A 24,877-nucleotide genomic window follows, 5' to 3' on the forward strand; every position below is an offset into this window, starting at 1 on the left:
GGCGGGTAAACGGTAATGACTGGGGAAGGCACTGGCAAACCACCCCGTATTGAGTCTGCCATGAAAACGCTGGAGGGCGTCACCCCAAGGGTCAGATATGACTCGGTGCTTGCACAGGGGATACCTTTACCTTTACCTTAAAGTATTTACAAGAAGCCCTTTGGTCCCATAAAACAACTTTTACCTGCCCTTCCATTTCCGTATTTCACTTACTAAGAAGCCTCATGAATTCAGAGCTGCATTGTAGACCCATAGGTTGCAGACCCTTGGCTTTGGAGGGTAAATTAATATAATAATAATAAGAGTTGGTTCTTATATGCCACTTTCTCTACCCGAAGGGGGCTCAAAGCAGCTTACAGTTGCCTTCCTTTCCTCTCCCCACAACAGACACCCTGTAAGGTGGGTGAGGCTGAGAGAGCCCTGATATCACTGCTCGATCAGAACAGCTTCATCAGTGCTGAAGCCACCCCAAGGTCAACCAGCTGGCTGCATGTGGGGGAGTGCAGAATCAAACCCGGCATGCCAGGTTAGAAGTCCGCACTCCTAACTACTACACCAAACTGGCATTGCATTTCCTTTGGAAAACCAACTGCCTTCCCCCCCCATGGTAATGACCATAGAATCATAAGAGTTGGAAGGGACATCCAGAGTTATCTAGCCCAATTCTCTGCAGAATGCAGGAAATTCACAACTACCTGCCAACCCACAGTGACTCCAATTCCATGCCCAGATCATGTCCTTCCCAAAGCCAGAATCTCTGGCTAGTCTGGTCTGGAAGAAATTTGCCTTCTGATCCCAAAGTGGTGGTTGGCATTTCCCTGGGCAGGCAAGAAAGGGCCCCAAGAGCCAACCTCAGACACAATCCCTTCTGCCCACCCACTTACAGTCTGCCTAAGTTCATATTAACCCGTTCCATAAAGCTGGCACCACGACTGAGAAGGCCTCGGTCCTGCCGGTAACTCTCAGAGTGGGTAGCAATTGATTAGGTGACTCCAGCTGGTATGCAGCATACAGAACGTGGGCACATGAAGCTACCTTATACTGTCAGACCATTGGCCCTGTCAAGGTCAGTGCTGGTTACTCAGACTGGCAGTAGGTCAGCAGAGTCTCAGCATCTTTTTAACTGGAGATGCCAGGGGTTAAACCTGTGCAAAGTAGAGGTTCTTCCTCCGAGCTATGTCCCCTACAACAGGGGTAGTCAACCTGTGGTCCTCCAGATGTTCATGGACTACAATTCCCATGAGCCCCTGCCAGCAAATGCTGGCAGGGGCTTCTGGGAATTTGTAGCCCATGAACATCTGGAGGACCACAGGTTGACTACCCCTGCCCTACAGGTTCCCATAAGGAGTGATGACTCTCCAGGGCTTGCTGGATACTGGGTCAGGCGGGCATTTTTGTCCTACAGTTTCTGTTGGCTTTACTAGTAGCTGCATATGTTTGTCAGCTGGTCTTAACTTCCCAAACAAAAGAGAGGGGTACTTATTTCAATTCACCCTGTGCATTTAGGTGTTGCTTTTTACAGTTTACATACTTGCTGACCAGATGCAGTTCCTCCTTCTTTCTTTCCAAAAGGAGAGGTCTCCCTCACTCCTGCCCCAATATCCTTTAGCTACCTGTCATTTGGGAGAAGGAAAGGGAACTGAAATAAGGTGTGGCTAGAGCAGAAGGTGAGGCAATGAATAAGGGTAGGTCATCTTTTAAAATCCTTCTCTGAGGCAGGAAAAAACAAGCTGACTCAGCTTTTGCCTTTCTGTTAGTTTTCTGTTTGCTTTCTTGGGGAAAATAAAAGAATTATTGTGAAGCAAGACCTCATTTCCTGTCTCAACCTCTTGCGGGAAGTTTGTGTCACTTACTCTCCACCATGAGAAACTATCAGGGACTTCCTTGGAAAGGCTAAAGATGCAGCTCAGCACCAAAGCCGTAGCTTTTGAGACTGATGCAACCTCAGCTATTTGCTTAGCCTGGGGAAAATCCCTTGATATAAGCCAATGACGAGTTCTTTCCCAAGTCTACAAGCTTCCCCTCCTCCCTCCCAAGTTTCCCGGCAGATACAAAATCTGTCTGCAGCACTCCTTGCTGTCTGTCTTCCCCGAAGTAGCAGCTTGTTACATGATGGATCCAATAGAGCCAGGATGGTATAGTTGACAAGGATGGATTTAGGCGGAAGAAGACAGGCATTCACATACACGTTTAGCCTTATCCTTGTTATGAGGATAAACTGGGAGATCTATTTCTGCTACCTTGGAGAGAGCAGGGCAGCCCGGGGTGTTATTCTAGCTCTGAGGTCCTTAACCTTGTTGAGCCAATGAGCATTAATGGGAGGGTAGTTGGCCCCACCACAAAATGGCTGCCATATGAGGCAGGACTAGTCACAAAATGGCTGCCATGGTAGGAAGGTGCAGAATGTTGGGAAGTTCCAAACCAAAGATCCACCAATATCTGAGCTGTTATTTCAGCATGGGCAGACTTCGCTGATCCACAAGAAATGTTTCTTGGAGTCTTCTGAAGTACCTCATATTCTGTCAGGGTTTAGTACAGCCATTGTTTGGCTCCATGCAAGTGGGTATTGGGTGGCGCGCTAGTGGGGTGATGCATTGGGCATCCCTGCCCTAGCTTATCCTCACAATAACCCTGATAAGTAACTTTGGCCAGTAGAATGGCTTGCCTCAGTATCTGTCATTTGTAAGTTGTAAGAGGAAGAAAAATGAAACAACTAATAGTCAGAAATACGTTTCTCAGAATGCTCACTGCAAGCTGTGAGGTGGAATTGGATCTCTTCACACAGATGGGGAGGGTCCAGATTGGAGGCAGGGGGGAGGACGAGAAGTACCTCAGATCTCCCCCCCTCCCAAATATAAGGCTTCGCTGGGGTTTCCAGGCCCACTAGGCAGCACTGAAAGTTTTATTCATGTAGAAGAGAGGGGTTCTTATTTAATATCACCCTGTGCATTTGGGTGTTGTTTTTTACAGTTTAGTATTGATTTGTCTGGAGACCACCGTGCTCCCGCTCAAGGAAACACCAAATATAAAATCAACCATCAGAGCAGTCAATTCACAAAGTTCTGCCCCATGCAACACTATATTCCTTGTTTACATTTTTTTTACCCCACCCACTGTCATTTGAAGGCTTTTTAGGTGGCATAACTAGTTCTCCATTTTATTCTCAGCTATTCTCTTAAGCTGAAAGTGTGTTACTGGCCCAGGGACATTAAGTGAGCTTCATGGATAAGTCTGAATTTGAACTCACATCTCCCAAGAAACGGGCTGTGGCTTCTGCTTTGTATGCGCAAAACGTTTGGTTTGTTGCCAAGCGTTTCTAGATAGAGGATTCTGATAGGAGGTAAATTGAAAGACTTTGCCCTGAGATCCCAGAGAGCTGCTGCCAGACAATACTGACCTCTCTCATTCGGTGGGGAGAGGGGGGAGGAAAGGTCGCATCATCTTTAAGTTCCCCCCCCCGCTCCGGAGGAGCGGGAGGAATAAAGGAGTAAGGGCAAGTGGGGAGGAGTTAGGGCAGGCCCTGTCCAGGATAAAAACTCAGAAGGGCGAATCAGGAGCCGCAAAGCGCCCCTCCGAGTGGCGCACGGCTCCCCATTGGCCGCAAATTCGCCCCTCCGAGTGGCGCACGGCTCCCCATTGGCCACTTGGCCTGTCCTCTGAGGAGCACTCTGCGGCCCGGAGAAGGCCGCCAGTCTCGGTCGGGTGGATGAGTAGGTGGGGGTCCAGCCTTCTCCCGGCCCCGGGAAGAGCCTCGCCATGGCGAGGCTTTTTCCGCAGCCGGGAGAAGGCCGCGAGTCTCGGCCGGGTGGGTGGGGCGTCTCCCTTCCCCTTCCCTTTCTCGCCATTTTTATAAATGGGCTTTAAAACTAGTTGGTTAAATAAAATGACTTTAACTAGGTTCCTGAAACGAAGTTAAGGTGCCAGGTGAGTAGAAGAGCCAGTTTGGTGTAGTGGTTAGGAGTGTGGACTTCTAATCTGGCATGCCAGGTTCGATTCTGCACTCCCCCACATGCAACCAGCTGGGTGACCTTGGGCTCGCCACAGCACTGATAAAGCTGTTCTGACTGAGCAGTTATGTCAGAGCTCTCTCCGCCTCACCTCCCTCACAGGCTGTCTGTTGTGGGGATAGGAAAGGGAAGGCGACTGTAAGCTGCCTTGAGCCTTCTTTGGGTAGAGAAAAGCGGCATATGAGAACCAACTCTTCTTCTAGAAGAAGAGCTGGCTTTTATACCCTGCTTTTCATTACCCAAAGGAGTCCCAAAGTACAAACACCTTTCCCTTCCTCTTCACACACCAAACACCCTGTGACTAGCCAAAGGTCACCCAGGTAGCTGCATGTGGAGGAGTGGGGAATGAAATCTGGCTCTCCAGATCAGAGTCCAGCGCTCATAAACACTACACTACACTGGCTGAGTGAGTGACATCCCATAATGGAGAAATCACAGGAGCAAAAACCCCTTTATCTGCAGCCATTTGCCACACTTTCACAAAGGGTCAGAGATGGGCTTCTGCAGATGGATATCCTTTGTGAGGAGAAATCTTCAAGTGTCCCAGTCCTGGGCCACACGGGCCTTTCCCCTCCCAGTTTAGTTTTGATGAAGAAATCCTTAAGCAGTGTTTGAGGGCTCTACCTAGGCCTCTTTGTTGATCAGGTGCACAGCTCTTCTGTAATTTTGCACAATTCCTTACCTTGTCTAATTTCAGCGGGTGCTGTTTGTCTCTGACCCCTGCACTCTGGAAATCAACGGCGTGATCTTTGGCCTGACTTCCACCGACCTTCTCTTTCATATGGGTGCGGAGGAGATCAGCAGGTGAGCAAAGTTCTGAAAACACTGTACTTTTATTTATTTATATTTGAACTTATTTTCTCTACAGACGCAGGGTGTATCACAGCATAGATAAAGTTACATCTATAAAAATTTCAGAATGCAAAATAGAAATTTAGATTAGTTTAAGTTAAAGTTTTAAAACATTTAAATTAAGAATTAAATACTAAAGATGATGATCATACAATCATAGAGTTGGGTCCTCCGGAGTCATCTAGACCAGGGGTAGTCAACCTGTAGTCCTCCAGATGTTCATGGACTACAATTCCCATGAGCCCCTGCCAGCGTTTGACTACCCCTGATCTAGACCAACCCCTTCACAATGCAGGAACTCACAACTACCTGCCCACCCACAGTGACCCCAATTCCATGCCCAAATGATCCCCCCAATTAGCATCCGACTCTTGGTAATCCTATGGTTCATCTGTTGCCACATCTTCCAATGTTGCACTGCTTCTTTTAGTTGTATAATGCTCTGGCCAATGTCCATTTTGATCGTGTCTAACCATCGTGTTCTTTGTCGGCCTGGTTTCCTTTTACCACTGACCAGTCCTAGCATAATTGCTCTCTCCATTGAGTTGGACTGCATGATATTGACAAAAGTAAGTGAGCCAGAGTTTCGTGATTTTGCCTTCCAGTGACTTATCAGGCTTTATGTGTTCTACTGAAATACTAAAGATGCTAACCTTAAGTTGCTCAGAATAAACTGAAAGACCTATTCCTTCATCCTTCCAATGCTCATATCTGGTTTCTGGCTGCTCTTGTTCTCATACTGAGGTCCTGAGACTCCATGTTGGATGTGTTCTCTACAGTTTGTGTTGTTTGCTGTCTCTTCCACTAATCTCCGGACAGCGGTGTGAGAGTAAAAAGATCTGGCCACTTACTGAAGAAGAAACCTTGGTGGGGTGGGAGATTGACTGAGGGAGGCATAAATCAGCCATGAGTGTGGCAGTTTGAAGAAGTGTATGTGTTGTGGAATAGCTTTAAGATCTCACAAGTCAAGACAATCTCTGACAAAGAGTGCTTGCACTCGAAAACTCACGCTCTGAATAAATCTTTGTTGGTCTTAAAGGTGCTACTGGACTCTGATTCTATTCTGATTTCTGAGTTAAGTTTTTGAAGCAGTTTTCCTTTAACACTGTAAGCTTCTTGGGGTGGCAGGGGCTGGAATCTGTTGTTTAATATGGAAGCCATTGTATGCAGGACTTGTGTGCACTATGCTGAGCTACAGTTTGCAAATTAAACAGATAGGCTTACTTTGTTTACACTTCTGCTGTTGCAGTGTGCAGGAGAGATAAGAATTGAAATCCTGGCCTGCTAGCAATATGGTATTCAGCAGCTTCACCGGGTATAAGCCTTTAAGCATTTCAAAACCAATGTGGACTAGTGACTTGATTCTAAAAGAAAAAGAAAGAAAGATGGGAAACTTAGCTATTGAAACACAGTGTTGCAACACGTACTCCCTTTTATATGTGTTGACCCATGTGGAACCACTGACTTAAGTTTGGGACACTTTGGGGGAATTAAGGTCGACACCTTCCCACTTTCACAGCCTGGCTGGCTTGGAAAACTGACACACTCACCAATTAATACAAAGCTGAACATGTGGTTTAGGGCTTTTTACCTAGGCAGTGGGCAAGCAAGTTCAAAGTGCTTCTAAGAGACCACAAAAGCAAGGTTTAGAATTAATTGATGGGACTATCGCAGTACAGGAATTGAAAAGGTACTCAAGCATAAGAACATTGCAGTGGTTGTGTTCAGGAGGACGTGTCTATGAAGGGTTACGTGAGGAGAGAGAAAGTAAAAGAGCCAAGCCCCTCTGGTTACGTGAGGGGAGAGAAAGTAAAAGAGCCAAGCCCCTCTGGCTGCGTGAGAATTCTGGAACAGGGAGTAGCCACCAGCAGGACTGAGAGATGGATTTAAAGAAGGGGAAATGTGTTTTTAAGAGAAAACACCTGAACAGAGGAGGAGTTTGTCTATACTCAGGCTGCTGAATTGAGTAGAGTATAATCTTGAGAATGAGCACAGGGGACTTTAGGCAGAGCTTCTGATGCCCCCAGGAACGCTGTAAGGAGGTTGGGTGGCTCCAGAAGGACAGAGCAGAGTGGGCAGCCTCTGTGGCAGCAGAGGAGTCGGACTGCACAGTTTTGTCTGGAACAACTGCAGTAGTTAGAGGAGCCCACCCAGAAGAATATCAAAAATAATTGTAAAGTTTAGGATTTCAGGGTGAGTCCAGGATGACAATCTGTGCGTTTCCTGACTTTTAAAGTTAGTGTGGTTAAGAGCAGTGGACTCTAATCTGGAGAACTGGGTTTGATTCCCTATTAAGGCTGAGCGTGGGGGGGGGGTTGGCTGGCTGGTAATTTTTGGATTCAAGCTTTTCTGATTTGTTGACACTTGAATCAGATGAATCACTGATTCGGGAACCAATTTGGCCAAATCAGCGGCCAGACAGAATCCTTGCTGGGGACCACCTGTTTGGCAGCTTGGGAGACATTTAAAGGGACCTAGCTGGCCCTTCCCAAGCAGCCCAGGCTGTGCGGGGAAGGCAGCAGACAGGCTTGGGGTCTGCTAAGCTGACCCCAGCAGGATTGGGAAAGGCGGGTGTAAGGCTGCCATATCAGCTCCATGACCACTCCAACCCCTGATTACAGCATGCAGCCAGTTCCAGGAGAGTAGAAAGGCAGGGCAGAGACTCTGAGCAGAGTCTGGGGAGAAAGACCCCTCCAAACAGCTGATCCTGAGAACCAATTGTTTGGTGGGATCTTTAAATGTCTCTTCCACAGACCCCTTTGAGGCTGCATAGAGTAGACTCCTTAAAGGTAAAGGTATCCCCTGTGCAAGCACCGAGTCATGTCTGACCCTTGGGGTGATGCCCTCTAGCGTTTTCAAGGCAGACTCAATACGGGGTGGTTTGCCAGAGCCTTCCCCAGTCATTACCGTTTACCCCCCAGCAAGCTGGGTACTCATTTTACCGACCTCGGAAGGATGGAAGGCTGAGTCAACCTTGAGCCGGCTGCTGGGATCGAACTCCCAGCCTCATGGGCAAAGCTTTCAGACGGCTGCCTTACTCCTTACTGGTAGGATATTTCAAGCCCTGCCAAACAGCTGTTCCCCAAGAACAGCTGTTTGGTATGTCCTTTCTCAGTCAGTCAAATCAAGCCCTAACAGCTTCACTCATCTTATTTAAATTGATGGGTTGAGTGATTCTTCTCAGATAATCCCCTAAATTACCTGAATCTGCACTGATTGAAGTATTTTCTAGTTTAACCGAGCTAAACCACCCATCCCTATTCCCCAGACCTCCACATGCAGCCAGCTGGGTGAATTTGGACTAGTTGCAGCTCTCTTGCAGTTGTCCCAACCTCACTCACCTCACAGAGCATCTGTTGTGGAGAGAGGTATTGGAAAGGTATTTGTAAGCCAAATACTCTGCTGAGGAAGACTCTAACAAACCACCTCTGCTTTTCCCTTGTCCTTTAAGCCAGGGGTGGTCAACCTGTAAAGTAGTGAAAAGCAGGGTATAAAAGAACAGCTTTTCTTCTTTGGTTGAGTTAGGAACAAAAGGCAATTGAATGCATGTAGGCTGAGCTGACAAAAACAGTTGGCGGGGTGGAGGAGACTTTCAGCAAGATCAGTGAAGTAATCAAGCCCACCTGGTTGCTGGATATTAATTAGATTTTGAACTCAGGGAGACTTGCCCTTTCGGAAGGAATTGAGTTGCTAGATCTAGGTGGGTGCCGGGCTGTGCGGTGCCCCGTGACATTGGGTAGACATGGAGGTGTCCCATCAGTTAATCAGTCTCCTGCCCAGAGTTTTGGTCACTCGTCAGCATAGCCTGGGGACAGTGCTGACCTCATCTTCTCCAAAGCACCCTAGCATGACTGCCAATGCAAATTCATCCAAGATGCACTTAGAACAAATGCCTTGGGAGGGGAACCCTGGTCAATTCCGCAGGTATGCAACTCTGGCTATACAGATAGTAAAATGGAAGTGCTGCCTGTCCTCGGGCATCATGATGGCCGCTGTTGAGAGTTACAGTGCCCAGCAAAACAGTGAAATATCTGCCTGCTCAGCCTGCCTGCTGACTCGCCTGTCCCTATGAAATGTGCCTTTAATTCCTGAGCATTCCCATCCAGTAGAACAGATATTCCAAGCCATAGCACCGGGATGGAATGGCCTAGTAATCAGTAAAGTCATTTTCAAGCAGTGGAATAACAGGAATTCTGGGTTAATTAGGCAAATCCACCAAGAGCCCCACCATAGACCTTTTGGGTCACAGCAACCAAGAGGATGGACAGCTGTATTGACTCCCATCTCCTGTCTCATTTTCCTGATTGTTTATTTGTAGGGCTCAGAGGAAAGGTGGCTCTTGGTAGAATTGCCAACCTCCAGGTAGTGGCTGGGGATTTCTTGGGATTACAACCGATCTCCAGGTGATAGAGGTCAGTTCCCCTGGGGAAAATGCCCGCTTTGTGAGGTGGACTCTACAGCATTGAACTCCACTAACTCCGCTCCCCAAACCCCTCCCTCCTCAGGCCCCATCCCTTAATTCTCCAGGTATCTTCAAAGCTGGAGATGGTAACTCTAGTGTTGGTAAAATGGTTAGGTGTAAAGAGAAGGTGCAGAGAGTACAAGTCTTTTCTAATCCCAGAATAATTCATCTCTCCTAACTACATAATCTATGTGTGTGAGACAGAAGCGGAACTGAATCACAGAGGGTTGCAAAATACAGGCCGCATTCTTCCAAAGATAATTCCAGCTATGTCAAGATCCCACTGCTCTCCATCCAAGTAACTTTTCAGTTCATTTTGGGAGAAAGGTGGGTGTTGGGTGAGATTAAGGCTCTGCCCCAGAGCTTAATGAAGGGGTCAGATCCAGCTTAGTAACTCTGAGCATGTGCAGAAGGCCGCCAGTCATGTACAACTTGCAGGGGAAGATGGATGGTGGCTGAGAAAACTATTTCCAGATTAGCTTGGCTCTGGTGTTCTTTCTGAATGAAACAGCAGGCAGAACTCCTTCAAGGTGTGCAGTCCTTTAGCGTAAAAAGGCCTGGGGGGGGGGCGGTGGAATCCGACCTTGGACTGGGGTGGCTGATACTAGCCTGATGTTAGTGGACCTGGTAGATAGCCTTTGCATTAAATCAAGAAATCGACTGTCCCTGTCTGCCTTTAAGGCACATGACACATCCTTTTCTTTCCCTCATCCCATGCCTCTTGTTTGCTTCCTTCCTGTTCCCCAAGTAGATAACTTTTTGTTTTCCAGCAATTGCTGCACATTCCAGCCACCCACCACCACAGGCGTCCTGAGATTTCACCCCTCTGGATCTTCACAGTGCCCTTTTCTTCCCCCATCTTGGTATTGCCATCTGGAACAGTTTTTGTTCTCCTCCCTGTATGTCAGTCGGGTCATCCCAGGCCTTCTCATGGTTGCCATGGCCCTTTTCAAGTTTCTTCTTCTGCGGTGCTGTTAATTGGATAACTCAAAGCAGGGGGTGGGAAGCCAAGATTCAGTCCTACCTATAAGCCTCGCATCTTGTGCAGAAGTCATCACCTCATCCCAGCCCAGATATTTTGTGTATCTTTCCTCTACTTATCACCCAGTTCTGTCTGCCCCACCTTAAAACAAAAGGATATCTAAGAGCTGGCAAAGGCAACGGAAGAGCTAAGAAGCATCAGGTTTTTCAGTTATAGGAAAAAGGCCTCTGAGGAAAACATGTTAGAGCAGGGTTTCATGACTCGTTAAACGTTTATTGGATGATATGACCATATACGGTCATGTTGACCTAAAAGGGCCAATGATGGTCCTGGAGGGGGTGGGAAAGGGAGGGGCCCCAGGTGAGCATGTACAAAGCTCTGCTTCCCAACCATATTCTGCACGGTTGTGCCACTTCTGGGGTTTCGTGAAGCCTGAAGAATGTTTCACGGGTTTCTCAATGGTGAAAAAAGTTGAGAAAGGCTGTGTTAGAGGTTTATAAGATGGCACATGTTGAGGAGAATGTGGACAAAGAACTTCTTGCCAGCCAAAGAAATTGAGCAGGAGATTCAAGAGAAAGCTAAGGTTCCTTTCATAGAATCATAGAGTTGGAAGGGGCCATACAGGCCATCTAGTCCAACCCCCTGCTCAACGCAGGATCAGCCCTAAGCATCCTAAAGCATCCAAGAAAAGTGTGTATCCAACCTTTGCTTGAAGACTGCCAGTGAGGGGGAGCTCACCACCTCCTTAGGCAGCCTATTCCACTTCTGAACTACTCTGACTGTGAACATTTTTTTCCTGATATCTAGCCTGTATCGTTGTACTTGAAGTTTAAACCCATTACTGCGCGTCCTCTCCTCTTAGCCGTTTTCTCTGGAAAAGACACTCACTCAGTTATTGCAAAGAATTTAGTCAAGGTTTGTCTGCTTTAAAGGGAGGGGATGGTGAACTATGACACGCAAGCATGCAAATAACATTTTAAAAGGCAGGCATTCATTTTGCCTAAGATTGCTGTGGCTGATCCCTCAGATGGAGGGACAAGTAGTGCAATATATTAGAATGGTGAACCACAGTTCCAATTCTGCTTCTAGCTGATTTCAGCACAGAAGTGCTAAAGAACCCTGAGGGGGAAGGGGTCTGAAACAATTACTGTCACACACAACACATAGCAAAATTTCAAGATCTGCTGCCACACAATGTTGGCATCAGCCACTGGCTTAAATAGCTTTTTGAGGGGATTGGATACGTTCCTATCGGACACAGTTCAACACCCATTAGTCATGAAGAGGGAACTTTGAAGGGAGGAATATCAGCTGTAGGATGGGGGGGGGGGACTAACAATAAAGTGGTTGTCCTCATAACCATGCTTGTGGAGTCGGGTTTTTTGCAGGGGCAGTTGCCTGGCTGCTGTTGGGGAAGAAAGAATTCTGACCTGAAAAAGGTCCATCCTTTGTCCGATGCAGGAGGTTTGTTTTTGCTTAAGAGTAGCTGTTAATTTTGTTACTATTGTTGATCCACCAAGAATGGACTTGATGACCACATATTCTTCAGTTTGGGTGTGTGGGAGAGGCCCAAGATTCATAATGAAACACTTGGGACCAGGCTAAGAGGTGTTGAATCTGACTCCTGGTGGCCACATGCTGGATGTGTGTGTGTGTTTAGTACCATCAAGTTTCTTCTCCTTAGGTCAGTCCTATGTGAATGAATGAATGACCTTCAGGACATCCTATCGTTGACAGCCTTGCTCAGATCTTGCAATCGGAACGTCGTGGCTTCCCTGAATGATTCAATCCATCTCATGTTGGGTCTTCCTCTTTCCTTGCTGCTTTCAGTTTTTCTTAGCATCATTGTCTCTTCTGGTGACTCTTGTCTTCTCATCATGTGACCAAAGTACAATAGCCTCAGCTTAGCCATTTTAGCTTCTAGTTGAGAAACCCCAGAAACATTCTTCAGGCTTCGAGAACCTCCAGAAGTGGCATGATAGTGCAGAATAGCTGTGGACACACCCACCCGGGAGTCTTCCCTTTCCCACCCCCTCCAGGCCCATCATTGGCCATTTTGGGAGTGGGTGGGTGGGCCGACATGACCATATATGGTCGTAAAGGTAAAGGTATCCCCTGTGCAAGCACCGAGTCATGTCTGACCCTTGGGATGACGCCCTCTAGCGTTTTCTTGGCAGACTCAATACGGGGTGGTTTGCCAGTGCCTTCCCAAGTCATTACTGTTTACGCCCCAGCAAGCTGGGTACTCATTTTACCGACCTCAGAAGGATGGAAGGCTGAGTCAACCTTGAGCCGGCTGCTGGGATTGAACTCCCAGCCTCATGGGCAGAGCTTTCAGACTGCATTTCTGCTGCCTTGCCACCCTGCGCCACAAGAGACTCTTATATGGTCATATCACCCAGTAAATGTTTACAAATTTCAAAAATATGTAAAAAATTAATTAACTCCCACCCATTCGGGAAACCCTTCCAAGACTGTCAAGAAACCCCAGGGTTTCACAGAACCCTGGCTGAGAAAGCCTGTTTTAGAGAGAGTTCAAGCTTAATTTGATCGAGAGCCCATTTGTTTGTCTTTTGGGCAATCTATGGTGCCCATAAAACTTTCCTCCAACACCACATTCCAAATAAATCCACTTTCTTCCTGTCAGCTTTCTTTATTCAACATCCTCCCCCTTACTGAGGGAATACTATGGCATGAATTATCTTTATCCTCATCACCAACAATGTGTCTTTTCACATAAGAATCTTTTGTAGCTCCTTAAACTACAAGTACAACGATATAGGCTAGATATCAGGAAAAAATTTTCACAGTCAGAGTAGTTCAGCAGTGGAATAGGCTGCCTAAGGAGGTGGTGAGCTCCCCCTCACTGGCAGTCTTCAAGCAAAGGTTGGATACACACTTTTCTTGGATGCTCTAGGATGCTTTGGGCTGATCCTGCGTTGAGCAGGGGGTTGGACTAGATGGCCTGTATGGCCCCTTCCAACTCTATGATTCTATGATTTATGGCTGCTCTCTCCAGTCTCAGCATCCTTCTGGTTTCTTGACTGCAGTCTTCTTTTAGTTGAAGGTGGAGCCAAGGAATAGAAAATCTTGAACCACTTCAGTTTCTTCATTGTCAAGCTTAAAGTTGTGTCATTCCCCAGAAATCATTTTTTTCTTCTTGATGTGCAGCTGTAATCCTCCTTTAGCTCTTTCTCCTTTAACCTTTGTCAGGAGTCGTTTCCAGACTTCACTGTTTCACCTGCTGGACAGTATTATAATTATTATATTTGGGCGCCTTTATCATAGATGGTACTTAACATAAATATCCATCAAGCAGTCTTGGTTCCTGCCTCCACCTTTCCGGATGAATGTCATTTGTGTGGCAAATGTATAGTTGTTTTAAATTTGTCTGATTCAGGCCACTTCCTCCTGCCAGAAGCACAGGACGGAAATCTCTCTGGAAAAGGCCAAGATTTTATCACTGGGTGAAAATGTGGTTCTCTGTCTCCTGCTTAGAACAACAGTTGGGTGTTGTGAGGGTTGCCTGGCGTTCTGGCAAGCATTTCCTTTCGGGTGTGTCAATTAGGTAGCCACCATTTTGCTTATCTGGCAAAGTAGGCCCTCTGTCCAAAAGGCTTCTGCCACAATACCCTTATGGAATGTTTATTTTTTAATTTAGATTCAAGTGGCTCATGTGTTGGTCTGAAGCAGCAGAACAAACTTCGAGTCCTGTGGCACCTTTAAGACCAACCATGTTTTGTTTGTGTGCACACACAAGCATGCATATACACGAAAGCTCGTATCCTGAATAAAGTTTTATTGTTCTTAAAGGTGCCACTGGATTCATAAATCTGTTGTTTTTTTAATTTCACATTTCGCTTCCGTATAGCCTGATCGCAGAAGCTAAGCAGAGTCAGTACTCGGTGGGGTGACCAAAAAGGCAGACTCTGCTGAGGAAGACTCTAACAAACCACCTCTGCTTTTCCCTTGTACTTTAAGCCAGGGGTGGTCAACCTGTGGTCCTCCAGATGTCCATGGACTACAATTCCCATGAGCCCCTGCCAGCATTTGCTGGCAGGGGCTCATGGGAATTGTAGTCCATGGACATCTGGAGGACCACAGGTTGACTACCCCTGCTTTAAGCCCCTTGTTGGGGATGCTGAAAGTCAGATTCAACTTGTGGTTTCATGTATACGTATCACACTTCAGTGTTTTCTGATTTCACTGGTGGCCAGATCTGCAGGTCAGGTGCAGTGCTGTTGTTTGCCCTCAGCGTTTATTTTTTATCTTGGAGTCCTCTGTTTCCCACCCCAAAACTTCAACCCTGCTTGAAGACTGAGGTGGGTCGCCATGTTGGTCTGAAGCAGTAGAACAAGGCTTGAGTCCAGTGGCCCCTTTAAGACCAACCAAGTTTAATTCTGAGACTTAAGGGTGCCACTGGATTCAGACTTTGTTCTTCAGCCCTACAGGTGTGTCTGTGTGGATAAACTGCTCAAGCAACAGATTTGAAAAGGGGATAATTTCAGGCTCGCTTATGAAACTAAACTAGTTCCAGAAACGTACTTTGAACCCTCTTGGCAGCAGAGAACTGGCTACCCATCTTTGGGTCCTGGCCAGCTGGACTATGCGTTTGGGACACCTATGGCAAGGACCAAAATTGGCGAATTGGAAGAAGCAACTGGGTGCAGCCAAGCTTTTTCAGAGCTGCAACCTGTAACGAGTCTGTCCTTTTAGCGTAGCATTCAGCGAATGGGTAGTTACATAACCCTGTAAACAAAAAAGATTTGAAAACAAAGCTGTCCCTACTCCTGAGCTGTCCCTCCTCCAAAGAAAATTAAGGCTCTGACAACTGCCTTCCCATCACTTAGGAGAGAAGAGCCAATTTCCTGACACTCAGGGGAAGAGGGGCCAAATATCATGCCAAATCTTAATTTAATAGGACTTGCTTGGGAGCCTCAGGTATCTTGCTTCTCTTCCTCCACTCTGCAAAACAGGAAACACATTTCCTAAACTTGCCCTGATATATCAGAAGGCAAGTCACTAGTCCTTAATGTGCCTTGTCTTCAGGGACTTTGTTCTGCGGGAGAGGCTTGTTTAATCATTGTTTTCCAAGGCAGGAAATGTGGAACAAGTCCGGCTTGTTCCAGATGGATTGGAAGGTGTACATTACCGATCCTTGGGCATTACAGGATGGAGGTGGGCTGAAAGCCCATAAAAAGACACGGGCACTGAGTTCTCTGTGCAGCAACTGCAGCCTTTGTCCCCTTGGTGTGTCTTTTGTGGTTTCCATTTGCATGGAAATATAGTTCTTTATCTTGCTGTTGAGGTTACCTGGTTGTCTTTCAGTCTGTTCAAAAACTCATGTGGTATTTCCCCCAACCAAGGTGGCTTGCATCCTGCTCTCATTTTCCTATTTAGCATCAGTATACTTGCAAGTTGTGAGTTAGTGCCTCCGGAAAGTAGAAAAATAAATATTTATCAACATAAGTTGAGGCTTGTACTAGGAGGTGTGTGTGTGTGTTCAAATGATGCATTAGCAGGAGACGTTGAGCAGAGATTGCCAGAAAGCCTGCTGGCTGTATTTGCCTGTGATAGACAGGCAGAGGGCCAATTCTGACATAACGTGTTTCTCTCTCTTCTTCTTTCCCCTCCCCCATACTCAGCACAACCAGCCCAGTTTGGATAACTTTGTAAACCAGTCAGTTAGCTCTCTGCCTAAACTATCCTAAAGGGTGGTTGTGAGGAGAAATGGAGGAAAATGCCCCCCCAAGACCTAGTGTGGTATAGGTAAGAACCTGATCTGATTCCCTACTCCTCTTCCACATGCAGCCAGCTGAATGACTTGAAGCCAGTGGCAGTTCTCTCAGAGCTCCCTCAGCCCCACCTACATTGCAAGGTGTCTGTTGTGGGGAGAGTAAGGGAAGGCAACTGGAAACCACTTTGAGACTCTCCTTCAGGTAGTGAAAAGCAGAGTACAAATGACCAGCTCTTCTATAATTGGAGGAAAGCAGAGGTGTAAATGTAATAAAACTCATTCAGCATCTTTAAGAAAATGTATTAGTGCTTCTGTCAAAATGATGTGGGGTTCTGCCATTGTTCTCTCATAAGAATTTCACCTCTCCACCCTTTAGCCCTGCAGTTGAGAGTGAGTGGGCAATGCCTTTTGCAATCCGTGAATCAAGAAACAGAGATGTTGTGGGAAGGCATTCTGTGCCCAGTTCTGAAGGAAGCATAATAAACAATTCAAAACAAGCCTAATTTCTGTAGGCTGTGGAAACTGCCTTTCCTGAGGCAGACTAGGGCAGCCTTGCTCAACTTTTTTACCATTGAGAAAACCCTGAGACATACTTCAGGCTTCAAGAAACCCCGGAAGTGGTGCAATCATGCAGAATATGGTTGGGAAGCATAGCTGTGGACCCACCTATCCAGGGGCGCTCCCCTTCCCATCCCCTCCAGGCCCATCATTGGCCATTTTGGGAGGGAGCAGGTCCATATGACCATATATAGTCACCCAATAAATGTTCAACAAAAATTATAAGTATATTAAAAATTCATTAACTCCCACCCATTCAGGAAATCCTTCCAGGGGCGTCAAGAAACCCCAGGGTTTCAGAAAACCCTGGTTGAGAAAGCCTAGACTAAGGTTTCACTACTGAAACCTTGAAATCCTTTCTCCTACACAAGGTGTCCATTTTTGTCTCTTATAGTTTCAGGGTGTAGCCATGTTAGTCTGCGGTGTCTATTAAGCAGTCAGAGTCTGTTCCCCGGTGAAAGGAAGTGGTTGGAGATAGGGCCCGGGGAATATTTGGGTGTGTCTAAAACTGCCCCATGTAAGCATGGATTATGTGTGTTGTATTTTAAAATTTGTTTCCTCTTCCATCTCAGGAGACTTCAGCTGGTGTTTAAATGCTCCTCTGAATATAGGGCTGCCCAAACTTGATGGTTCCCATTGGGCTAAATTGGACACATGGCATCCATGAGTGCTTTGCCTTCTCTGCTTTCATTCGGGGGGGGGGGGGGGTTGAACACATTCCTGAACCAAACCTGTCTGATAAACTGAGCTTTGATTCAGAGAAAGTAATACTCTGGAAAATTGTGTTGGTGCTTCTGGACTTGAATTTTGTTCCTCTCTTGTCAGAGCTTGGAAGTTAAGGAAGGTTGGCCACACCTCGTGTTTGATTGGGAGATCATAAAAAATGACTGGGTATTATGCAGAAAATGGCAGTGGCGTTTGCTTGTCTCTTGCCTTGAAAATCCCATGGCCCTGAGTTGGGACTTGGACAGTATACACTTATTATTACTACAGACTAATATGCTACTGACCTGAAACAAACAAGGCAGATTGCCAAAAACAGGCAGCCTAAGTGTTGGAATGGCTGAAGTTAATGAGCAGACGGACATTTAAACAGCTACTGAATGGTACCCTTTATAAGGCTAAATGACGGTACATGCTTAAAAGGGCTGGTTTTCATAGAATCCTAGAGTTGGAAGGGGCCATACAGGCCAGCTCCCTGATCAGTGCAAGATGAGCCTAAAGCATCCAGGATAAGTATCTATCCAGCTGCTTTAGGATGCTGAGGGCTAATCCTGCATTGAGCAGGGGGTTGGACTAGATGGCCTGTATGGGCCCTTCCAACTCTATGATTCTATGATTCTATACTGCTTGAAGATTGCCAATGAGGGAGAGCTCGCCACCTCCTTAGGCAGCTGATTCTACTGCCGAACTGCTCTGACTGAAATTCTTTCCTTGTTTCTAGTTGGTGCTTTGCCTTCTCTGTAAACTTCTCAGTAAACTCATTACTGTGGGTCCTATCCTCTGCTGCCAACCTGATGTTTCAGTCTGCTGGGGAAACTTGCACTGCAAATTGAGCCCTTTTATTATCAGCTGGACAGTTTTTTGGGGTGTTTTTTTGTTTTTGTTTTTTAAAAAGTTGCCTCTAGCTAAGACTATTATTATGCTACGTGGAGGAACTGGGGAATAGGTCAGGGAGGGCTGCTCATTGGTTCAGTTTTGAAAGTAATATTTTTCAAGGCTTCTTCCACATTCAGTGCCTCTCATTTTCTTCCATTTTTTCCTACCCAGTTCTTCCAGTGTCTTGGACCGTTTTTCCCGTATACTCAAGCATGTTTTGACCCAGCGGAGGTGAGTCCTTTTGGTTACATCACGTTTCTTCCACTCAGGGGAAGGTGGTATATAAATGTCATTAAATAAAAAAATAAATATGTGTTATTTATTTATTATTGGATTTATTACCACCACTCCTGGACTAGCCATCTCATGGCGAGTTACAGTAAAAATCCCCGCAGTAAAACATATAAACTCCAACCCTTAAAATGAACAGCAGCAGCAGCCGTCCAGTCCTTGAGCCCCCACCCACCACCAAACTCAACAAGCCCCCATCATATCCTGTGGCCCGGGGGGGGGGATAAACGGGGATATAGTGTGATATTACAGCTATCACAAAGAGGGCCCAAAGTTCTTAGTCATTCTGGCCTCAACCAAAGACCTAATGGAAGAGTTCCATCTTTCAGGCCCTGCAGAATTGAAAAAGCTCCTGCAGGGCCCTCAGCTTATTCAGGAGCTCATTCCATCAGGTCAGGGCCAGGACCAGACACACCTCCCCTTAGAATCATAGAATCATAGAGTTGGAAGGGGACATGCAGGCCATCTAGTCCAACCCCCTGCTCAACGCAGGATCAGCCCTAAGCTGATCTGACTGAGAGCCACCAACAGATTTGTACCCACAGAGCGGAGGGCCCCGTGGGAGGGGGGGGGCATAAGGCAGTCCCTCAGATATGTGGGGCCCAAACCGCAGATGGCCTTGAAGGTCAAAAACAGAACCTTAGGCCTGGTCCAGGATGCAGCTAGTTTGGACATCAGATTTCAACTTGGGCATCAAGAGGCAGCAAATTATCTGCATTCCTTGTCACCTGGATTTTTTGGCTTTGTTGGGGTTGTTGGGGTTCTGTCCCGAGAAGCAGCATTGCTTATATTGTGGAATAGGCTGACTTAGGGTTGTGAGCATTTTTAAAAAGTGCAAGAATTTATTTAAGAAAATTAGACTGCAGTGTTAGGAATTTAGGAATAAACCCCACTAAGTGAAATTAGAAGGCTGCCTGGGCAGACCTTTTTAGGATTGTCCCCTAAATATTCCACCACCACCCCATGAAAAGAAAGCATTCGAGGTGCGTTTACGGTATAAGGACTACAGTAGCCAATGGATTAAATGTGTTGTTACCTACGTTGAGTAATCTAAAACCAGAAGTCTTATGGCTTAACCACATGAAATGTGATGAGTCCCACAAGCGGTGCACCCTGATTGTTTTCTCCTCATAAAAAAATAATCTGATGTACAGGAGCATGGTTTCAAGTGGAACCATGGCTCAAAACTTTAGTGGGCTTAAACCTCCCTCCCTGTGCTGTTTTTCCCAATCTTCAATAGCTCAGGGGAGTCCAGCTGTGTTCACCTCAGTGGGTCAAACAGTAGCTCCTTAAGTTAAGAGAACAGTGTTTACACCAAAATCCCAGTCAGCCTCAGGCTCCCATGCACACCTGATTTTTAGAAGACGAAGGATTGGTTCTCATATGCTGCTTTTTTCTACCCGAAGGAGGCTCAAAGCGGCTTGCAATCACCTTCCCTTTCCTCTCCCCTGGGTGAGGCTGAGACAGCCCTGATATCACTGCTCAATCAGAACTGCTTTATCAGTGCCGTGGTGAGCCCAAGGTCACCCAGCTGGCTGCATGTGGGGGAGTGCAGAATCGAACCCGGCTCGCCAGATTAGAAGTCCCGCACTCCTAACCACTAGACCAAACTGGCTTTTGGAGAGTAGGGAAACTGGTGGGAGCTCTTGTTACGGGGTTCTTTGTGTCTCATGTATTGGAACCCTTCTACATACACTGAACTATCAGCAATAAAGCCAGTCTACTGCAAATCCTAGCATCAGACAGAGAAATATAATCTGATCACAGTTCTTTTTTGGTACTGAGCTTACAGACTGCAAAACTCTCATGGGGCCTGCAGTAATTAGCGTTCCTGTTGAAAGGACAGATTGGCAAGCTGCTGGTGCTAAGACAGAGAGGAACAGCTGCTGGACATGATTGTATTTGGGAGTGGGAAGAATGCAAGTGGCTGGATTGGGTCTCATCAGGCTCTTCTTTCTGTATTTTTCTACCCCACCCCAATCCTGAGCAGTTACTACCCGCTCTACCCTCCTGCAGAAGAGATAAACATTGATTATGAGAACTTCTACCACTATGCGCAGCTGCCTGTCACGCCGGACGTGCTGATCACTCCATCCGACCTGAGATACTTCATTAAGGTGGGAAGTGACGCTGGCAGAGGGAGGTGTTGGGGCTGCTGGCTCCAGAACTGGGTGAGGATGCTGGACCCTTCCCCTTAAGAAGGCAACAGCGGAAAACTGGGCCAGATAAGAGAACAAAAGGCTTGCTGCTAATGTAATTCTCCTCTTTGTAGTCACAAACATAGAATGCAAATCTCCAATGTGTTTGGATAATCTTCAAAATGCATAACTCCATTGTTGTCCCGGGAAGAGGAGGCATATGTTTCTGATCTCAGTTTCCCAGAGGATGATTACCAAAAAGCTTTGGGGGTTTGTATTATGCGTGTTTGAATGCAAGCAGGAATTTCGTTGTTTAAAAATACTTTCTGTGACCTACTCCTTTTGGCTTTGACTGTGGTCTTACCCACAAGGAGAGTCAGTCCACAGGCTCCTTTTCATGTGCCAGCATGCAGGAGGTTCAGTCCAAAGTGGATTCCTTTGCTTGCCACCCCAGTCAGGATTCCTGCTCCGCCCAGCAGCTGCACTCGCATGGCCCAAAGGTTACTCACCCTGCGTTTTCTGTCACATTGCAAAGGATCTTGTGGCAGGTCTCTCAGTGGATATGTCACTTCATTGGCACCTTTAAAATATTGCAACCATTTGTGTTTCTTGTGCATTTGGAGCTGGTGGGGGCGGGAGGAAGAGCAGCTTGCTTTACGGTAGAGCACATGCGTGGCTTGCAGGAGTCCCAGGTTAAATCTCTAGCTAAAAGGATCTTGGGTAACGGAGTTGGAATTAGCGTCTTCTTCACCCCATCATCCTGCCAGCCATAGCTCCTGCCAGCCATAATAGACAATACATGGGCTAAGGTTGTGACTCATTTAAAAACAGAAACATGTTCATATGACTTCCAAGTCATATGACTTGAGTTTGGGTGCAGCATGGCCTCTAGCTGTTTAATCTGACAGAACTTGTTAGCAGGTCCATACAACACACTTAGACCTCTGGCAGACCTCTATGAGTAGATTTTCATAACTTGATCCGTCTCTTGGCTGAGCAGTAGCTTATGAGTTCAGTCTCGGTGATCCTATGGAGACCTTTGGAATTCTGAGAACGGGGAGTAGGTTCCCTCACAAAAGGGCTGCCATGGAGTACTGGCACCTATCACAAAAAAAGATTGGAAGTGGTAAGCCAGCCATCCTATGAAGAAAGCCACTGTTTCTGAATAGGTGTTCCCTGCAGACACAATGGTAATGTCTCCAGATTCTTATGAGGAAGGAAGGAAGGAAGTTCCGGACTGGCTGTTAAATAGTTCATTATCATGGGGGAGCTTGGTCTGTTTAGCCTGGAGAGGAGACGACTGAGAGGGGATTTGATAACCATCTTCAAGTATTTAAAAGGCTGCCATATAGACGATGGAGCAGAGTTGTTCTCTCTTGCCCTGGAGGGATGGACCAGAACCAATGGGGTGAAATCAACTCAAAAGAAATTCTGTCTAAAAATCAGGAAGAAGTTCCTGACAGTTAAGAGCGGTTTCTCAGTGGAACAGACTTCCTCAGGAGGTGGTAGGTTCTCCATCTTTGGAAATTTTAAAACAGAGGCTGGATAGCCATCTGACAAAGAGGCTGATTCTGTGAAGACTCAAGGGGGTGGCAGGTGACAGTGGATGAGTGATTGGGATGTGAGTGTCCTGCATAGTGCAGGGGGTAGGACTAGATGACCCATGAGGTCCCCTCCAATTCTGTGATTCTAGTAAATATTGGGGGAAAAGTGAAATTATCTTTCCAGGAAGAACTGTATATGAATAATTCCTTCATCCTTTTAGCTAATTTTTTTGTGTGCTGTTCAGCACCTAAAGCTTCAGTTTAGCCACAAATTGGTGTGGGAGGAGAGGGATGTTTTAATCACGTCTCTTGACCATTATGCTGTTGAACCCTCCCATACCTCTTAACTCCTCTGTGGAAAGCAGTTTTCTGAATGGCCAACGGTGCCCCAGGGAGCAGCTCTGTATAACCCAGGGCTTCTTGCATTAGTCTGACATCACCGGACCAGCTGCTTACTATGAGAAAGGGGAACAAAGTTATTTTTCTCCACTCTTAGTATGTTTTTTGCTTGCATTGCTTGTTTTCAAAGCAGCATCCCTAAAGCACGTCTTGCATTCTAACACAAATTCATGGAGTGTAAATTTAATCAGCTGCTATTGAATTAAATTGGGCCTCTTCATTCAGAGGCAGCCTACCTCTGAGCAGCAGTGGAGGAAGGGAATAGCCATGCCCTACACAGGCTGGCCATGACTGGAAATAGGATGCTAGAAATCTGCATGTGTTGGCAGTGTTGAGTGCATAATAATATAATGTTTCCCTCCCTGGTTTTCTGCTACTCTCCAGGACATCCTTGGGTGCATCTGCATGAATCCAGGCCGGCTAACAAAAGGCCAGGTGGGGGGCACTTACGGCCGTCTATATGTCCAGCAGCAGGTCTACAGAGAGGAGCGGAAGAGCCCTTGCATTGCTGCTCAGGTTGTCCGAATCTAGTCCAGGAAGCCACTGTCAACCAAGACCAATAGTCAGAGAGAGGACAGCTGGAATTTCAATACAAACTGATCCAGAATACACCCTGGCAATGAGACAAACAGCTGGAGGGGAGAGTTCTTCTCTGCCAGCAGGACTTAAGGGTCCCTTTTAGGATTGCAGTTGTTTGGAATCGTGCCTTCTGCCTTTACAGAGTGTCCTAAAAAACTGGACAGGATCCACTTGCATTCCCTGAACCGGGTAGAGAAGAAATGGTCTGTTGCAGATGTCTTATTGGTACAGGCATTCTGCTTAGATTAAATAAAAATTATGTCTGCCTTGTATCTTTTTCCCCCCTAAGGGCGGGGATTCCTGTTCCTGTTCCGAAGTTTATGGTCTCAGTAGCTTTCTGAGTGTTGATTAATGTTTCCTGTACACCAAAGCATCTAAGAAAATCAGTCTTTGGCTTGCTTGGACAACTGAAGTTTCACATCTTGTGTGGGACCAACTGGGGTCACAAGAAGTTCCACCCTATTAAATCTGTCTCTCTTCTCACTTCTGTGTTGGGAGCAAAAGGGTGGGTGCAGAGGAGTAACGGAACTGTCCCTGATGCAGAGCCAGCTTTGACAAGGTCTCTGGTTTCAACCTCTCCTCCTGCAATATTACAGGGGGAACCCATAAGGACTTGCAGGGGCCACCTCACCCCTGTATACCCTTCCCCATACTATTTCTTCTTTCCATCCTCCTGGCAGCCCTCATATCTGCCCCCCCCTCCCCACTTCTCTGCTTCCCACCCACCAAACTTCCCTTTCCAACTAATCTTTAGTTTATTAATTTATACCACGCCTTGCTTCTCAAGGGTGGGGACAAAGAGCTTATATTGTTCTCTTTTTTTATCTTCACAACAAACCTTTGAGGTAGATTAGGTTGCTATTCACTCATTCATGACAGAGGGGATTCTAGATCTTAGCTTGATATTTTTAGTGCTATATCATGATGATTTTGTGTGGTGGCCACTGTTTGAATAGTGGGCCTGGGTGTGTCACAGAAGTCATGTGATACTGAGTCACCTGGTGTTGGCTGCCAGGCCTGGTCATGATAACCCTTCCCTTCAGGAGAGGGGGAACGCGGGTGGCCTTGGAGGCCAAAATTGCCCCCCTCCCCCCTGCCTGCTGCTGCCTTTTACTGATTAAAACCAAGGCTTTGAAGGCTGGCAATATTATTGTGGCAGCCAGATAATCTCCCACAATGGCATTTCTTTCTTGAAAAAACAGACACACCTATTTGTGGTGAAGGTTAGCCATCACATTTTAGAGATTTAAAAAAAAGTTTTCAGATGTTTCTGCAATCCTTGCCTTTTTAAAAAGCATTTTCAGAAGTTTTGACTGTCTCAGGCTCCACAGACAGGGTCATGTTGAGAATTAGATATATTGCTATCAGCCTTACGGGGAGGGCGGTATATAAATATAATAATAAATAAAAAATAATAAAGGTTGTTGAAATTATTGCAGCTGTTGCAGCTAAGTCGCATCTTGGGCAGTTGCGTATACTGTTCCTCCCATAACTACCACTAAGTTGTTTGAGCTAGATATATTGGGTAGTGGTGAAGCTTTCTTGCTTTCACAAGGAAGGAAGGAAATTTTCTTCAGGTTCAACTCGTCTTTGCTCATGTAATAACAAATGGTGAGTTGTGCTATGAGAAATGGATGTGCTAAGCGTTGAAAGACACCTGTGAGTCCAGAGCTGCCATCTACAGGGGTAGTCAACCTGTGGTCCTCCAGATGTTCATGAACTACAATTC

At 46.4% G+C, this 24,877-nt stretch overlaps 1 protein-coding gene across 1 annotated transcript in view; it reads left to right on the forward strand.

Moving 5' to 3' along the window:
• The window catches only part of POLA2 (DNA polymerase alpha 2, accessory subunit), a 48,682-nt gene extending 25,262 nt beyond the window's left edge, over positions 1-23,420 (forward strand). The window contains exons 15-18 of the mRNA XM_077329221.1: positions 4,705-4,811; positions 18,369-18,428; positions 20,479-20,605; positions 22,954-23,420. Coding sequence (XP_077185336.1) covers positions 4,705-4,811; positions 18,369-18,428; positions 20,479-20,605; positions 22,954-23,100 — 441 coding nt within the window. The 3' untranslated portion in view covers positions 23,101-23,420. The remainder of the gene's footprint in view (positions 1-4,704; positions 4,812-18,368; positions 18,429-20,478; positions 20,606-22,953) is intronic.
• Positions 23,421-24,877: the final 1,457 nt, after the last annotated feature.

The sequence above is a fragment of the Paroedura picta genome, chromosome 1 (genome assembly GCF_049243985.1).
Source record: "Paroedura picta isolate Pp20150507F chromosome 1, Ppicta_v3.0, whole genome shotgun sequence".
Lineage (NCBI taxonomy): Eukaryota > Metazoa > Chordata > Lepidosauria > Squamata > Gekkonidae > Paroedura > Paroedura picta.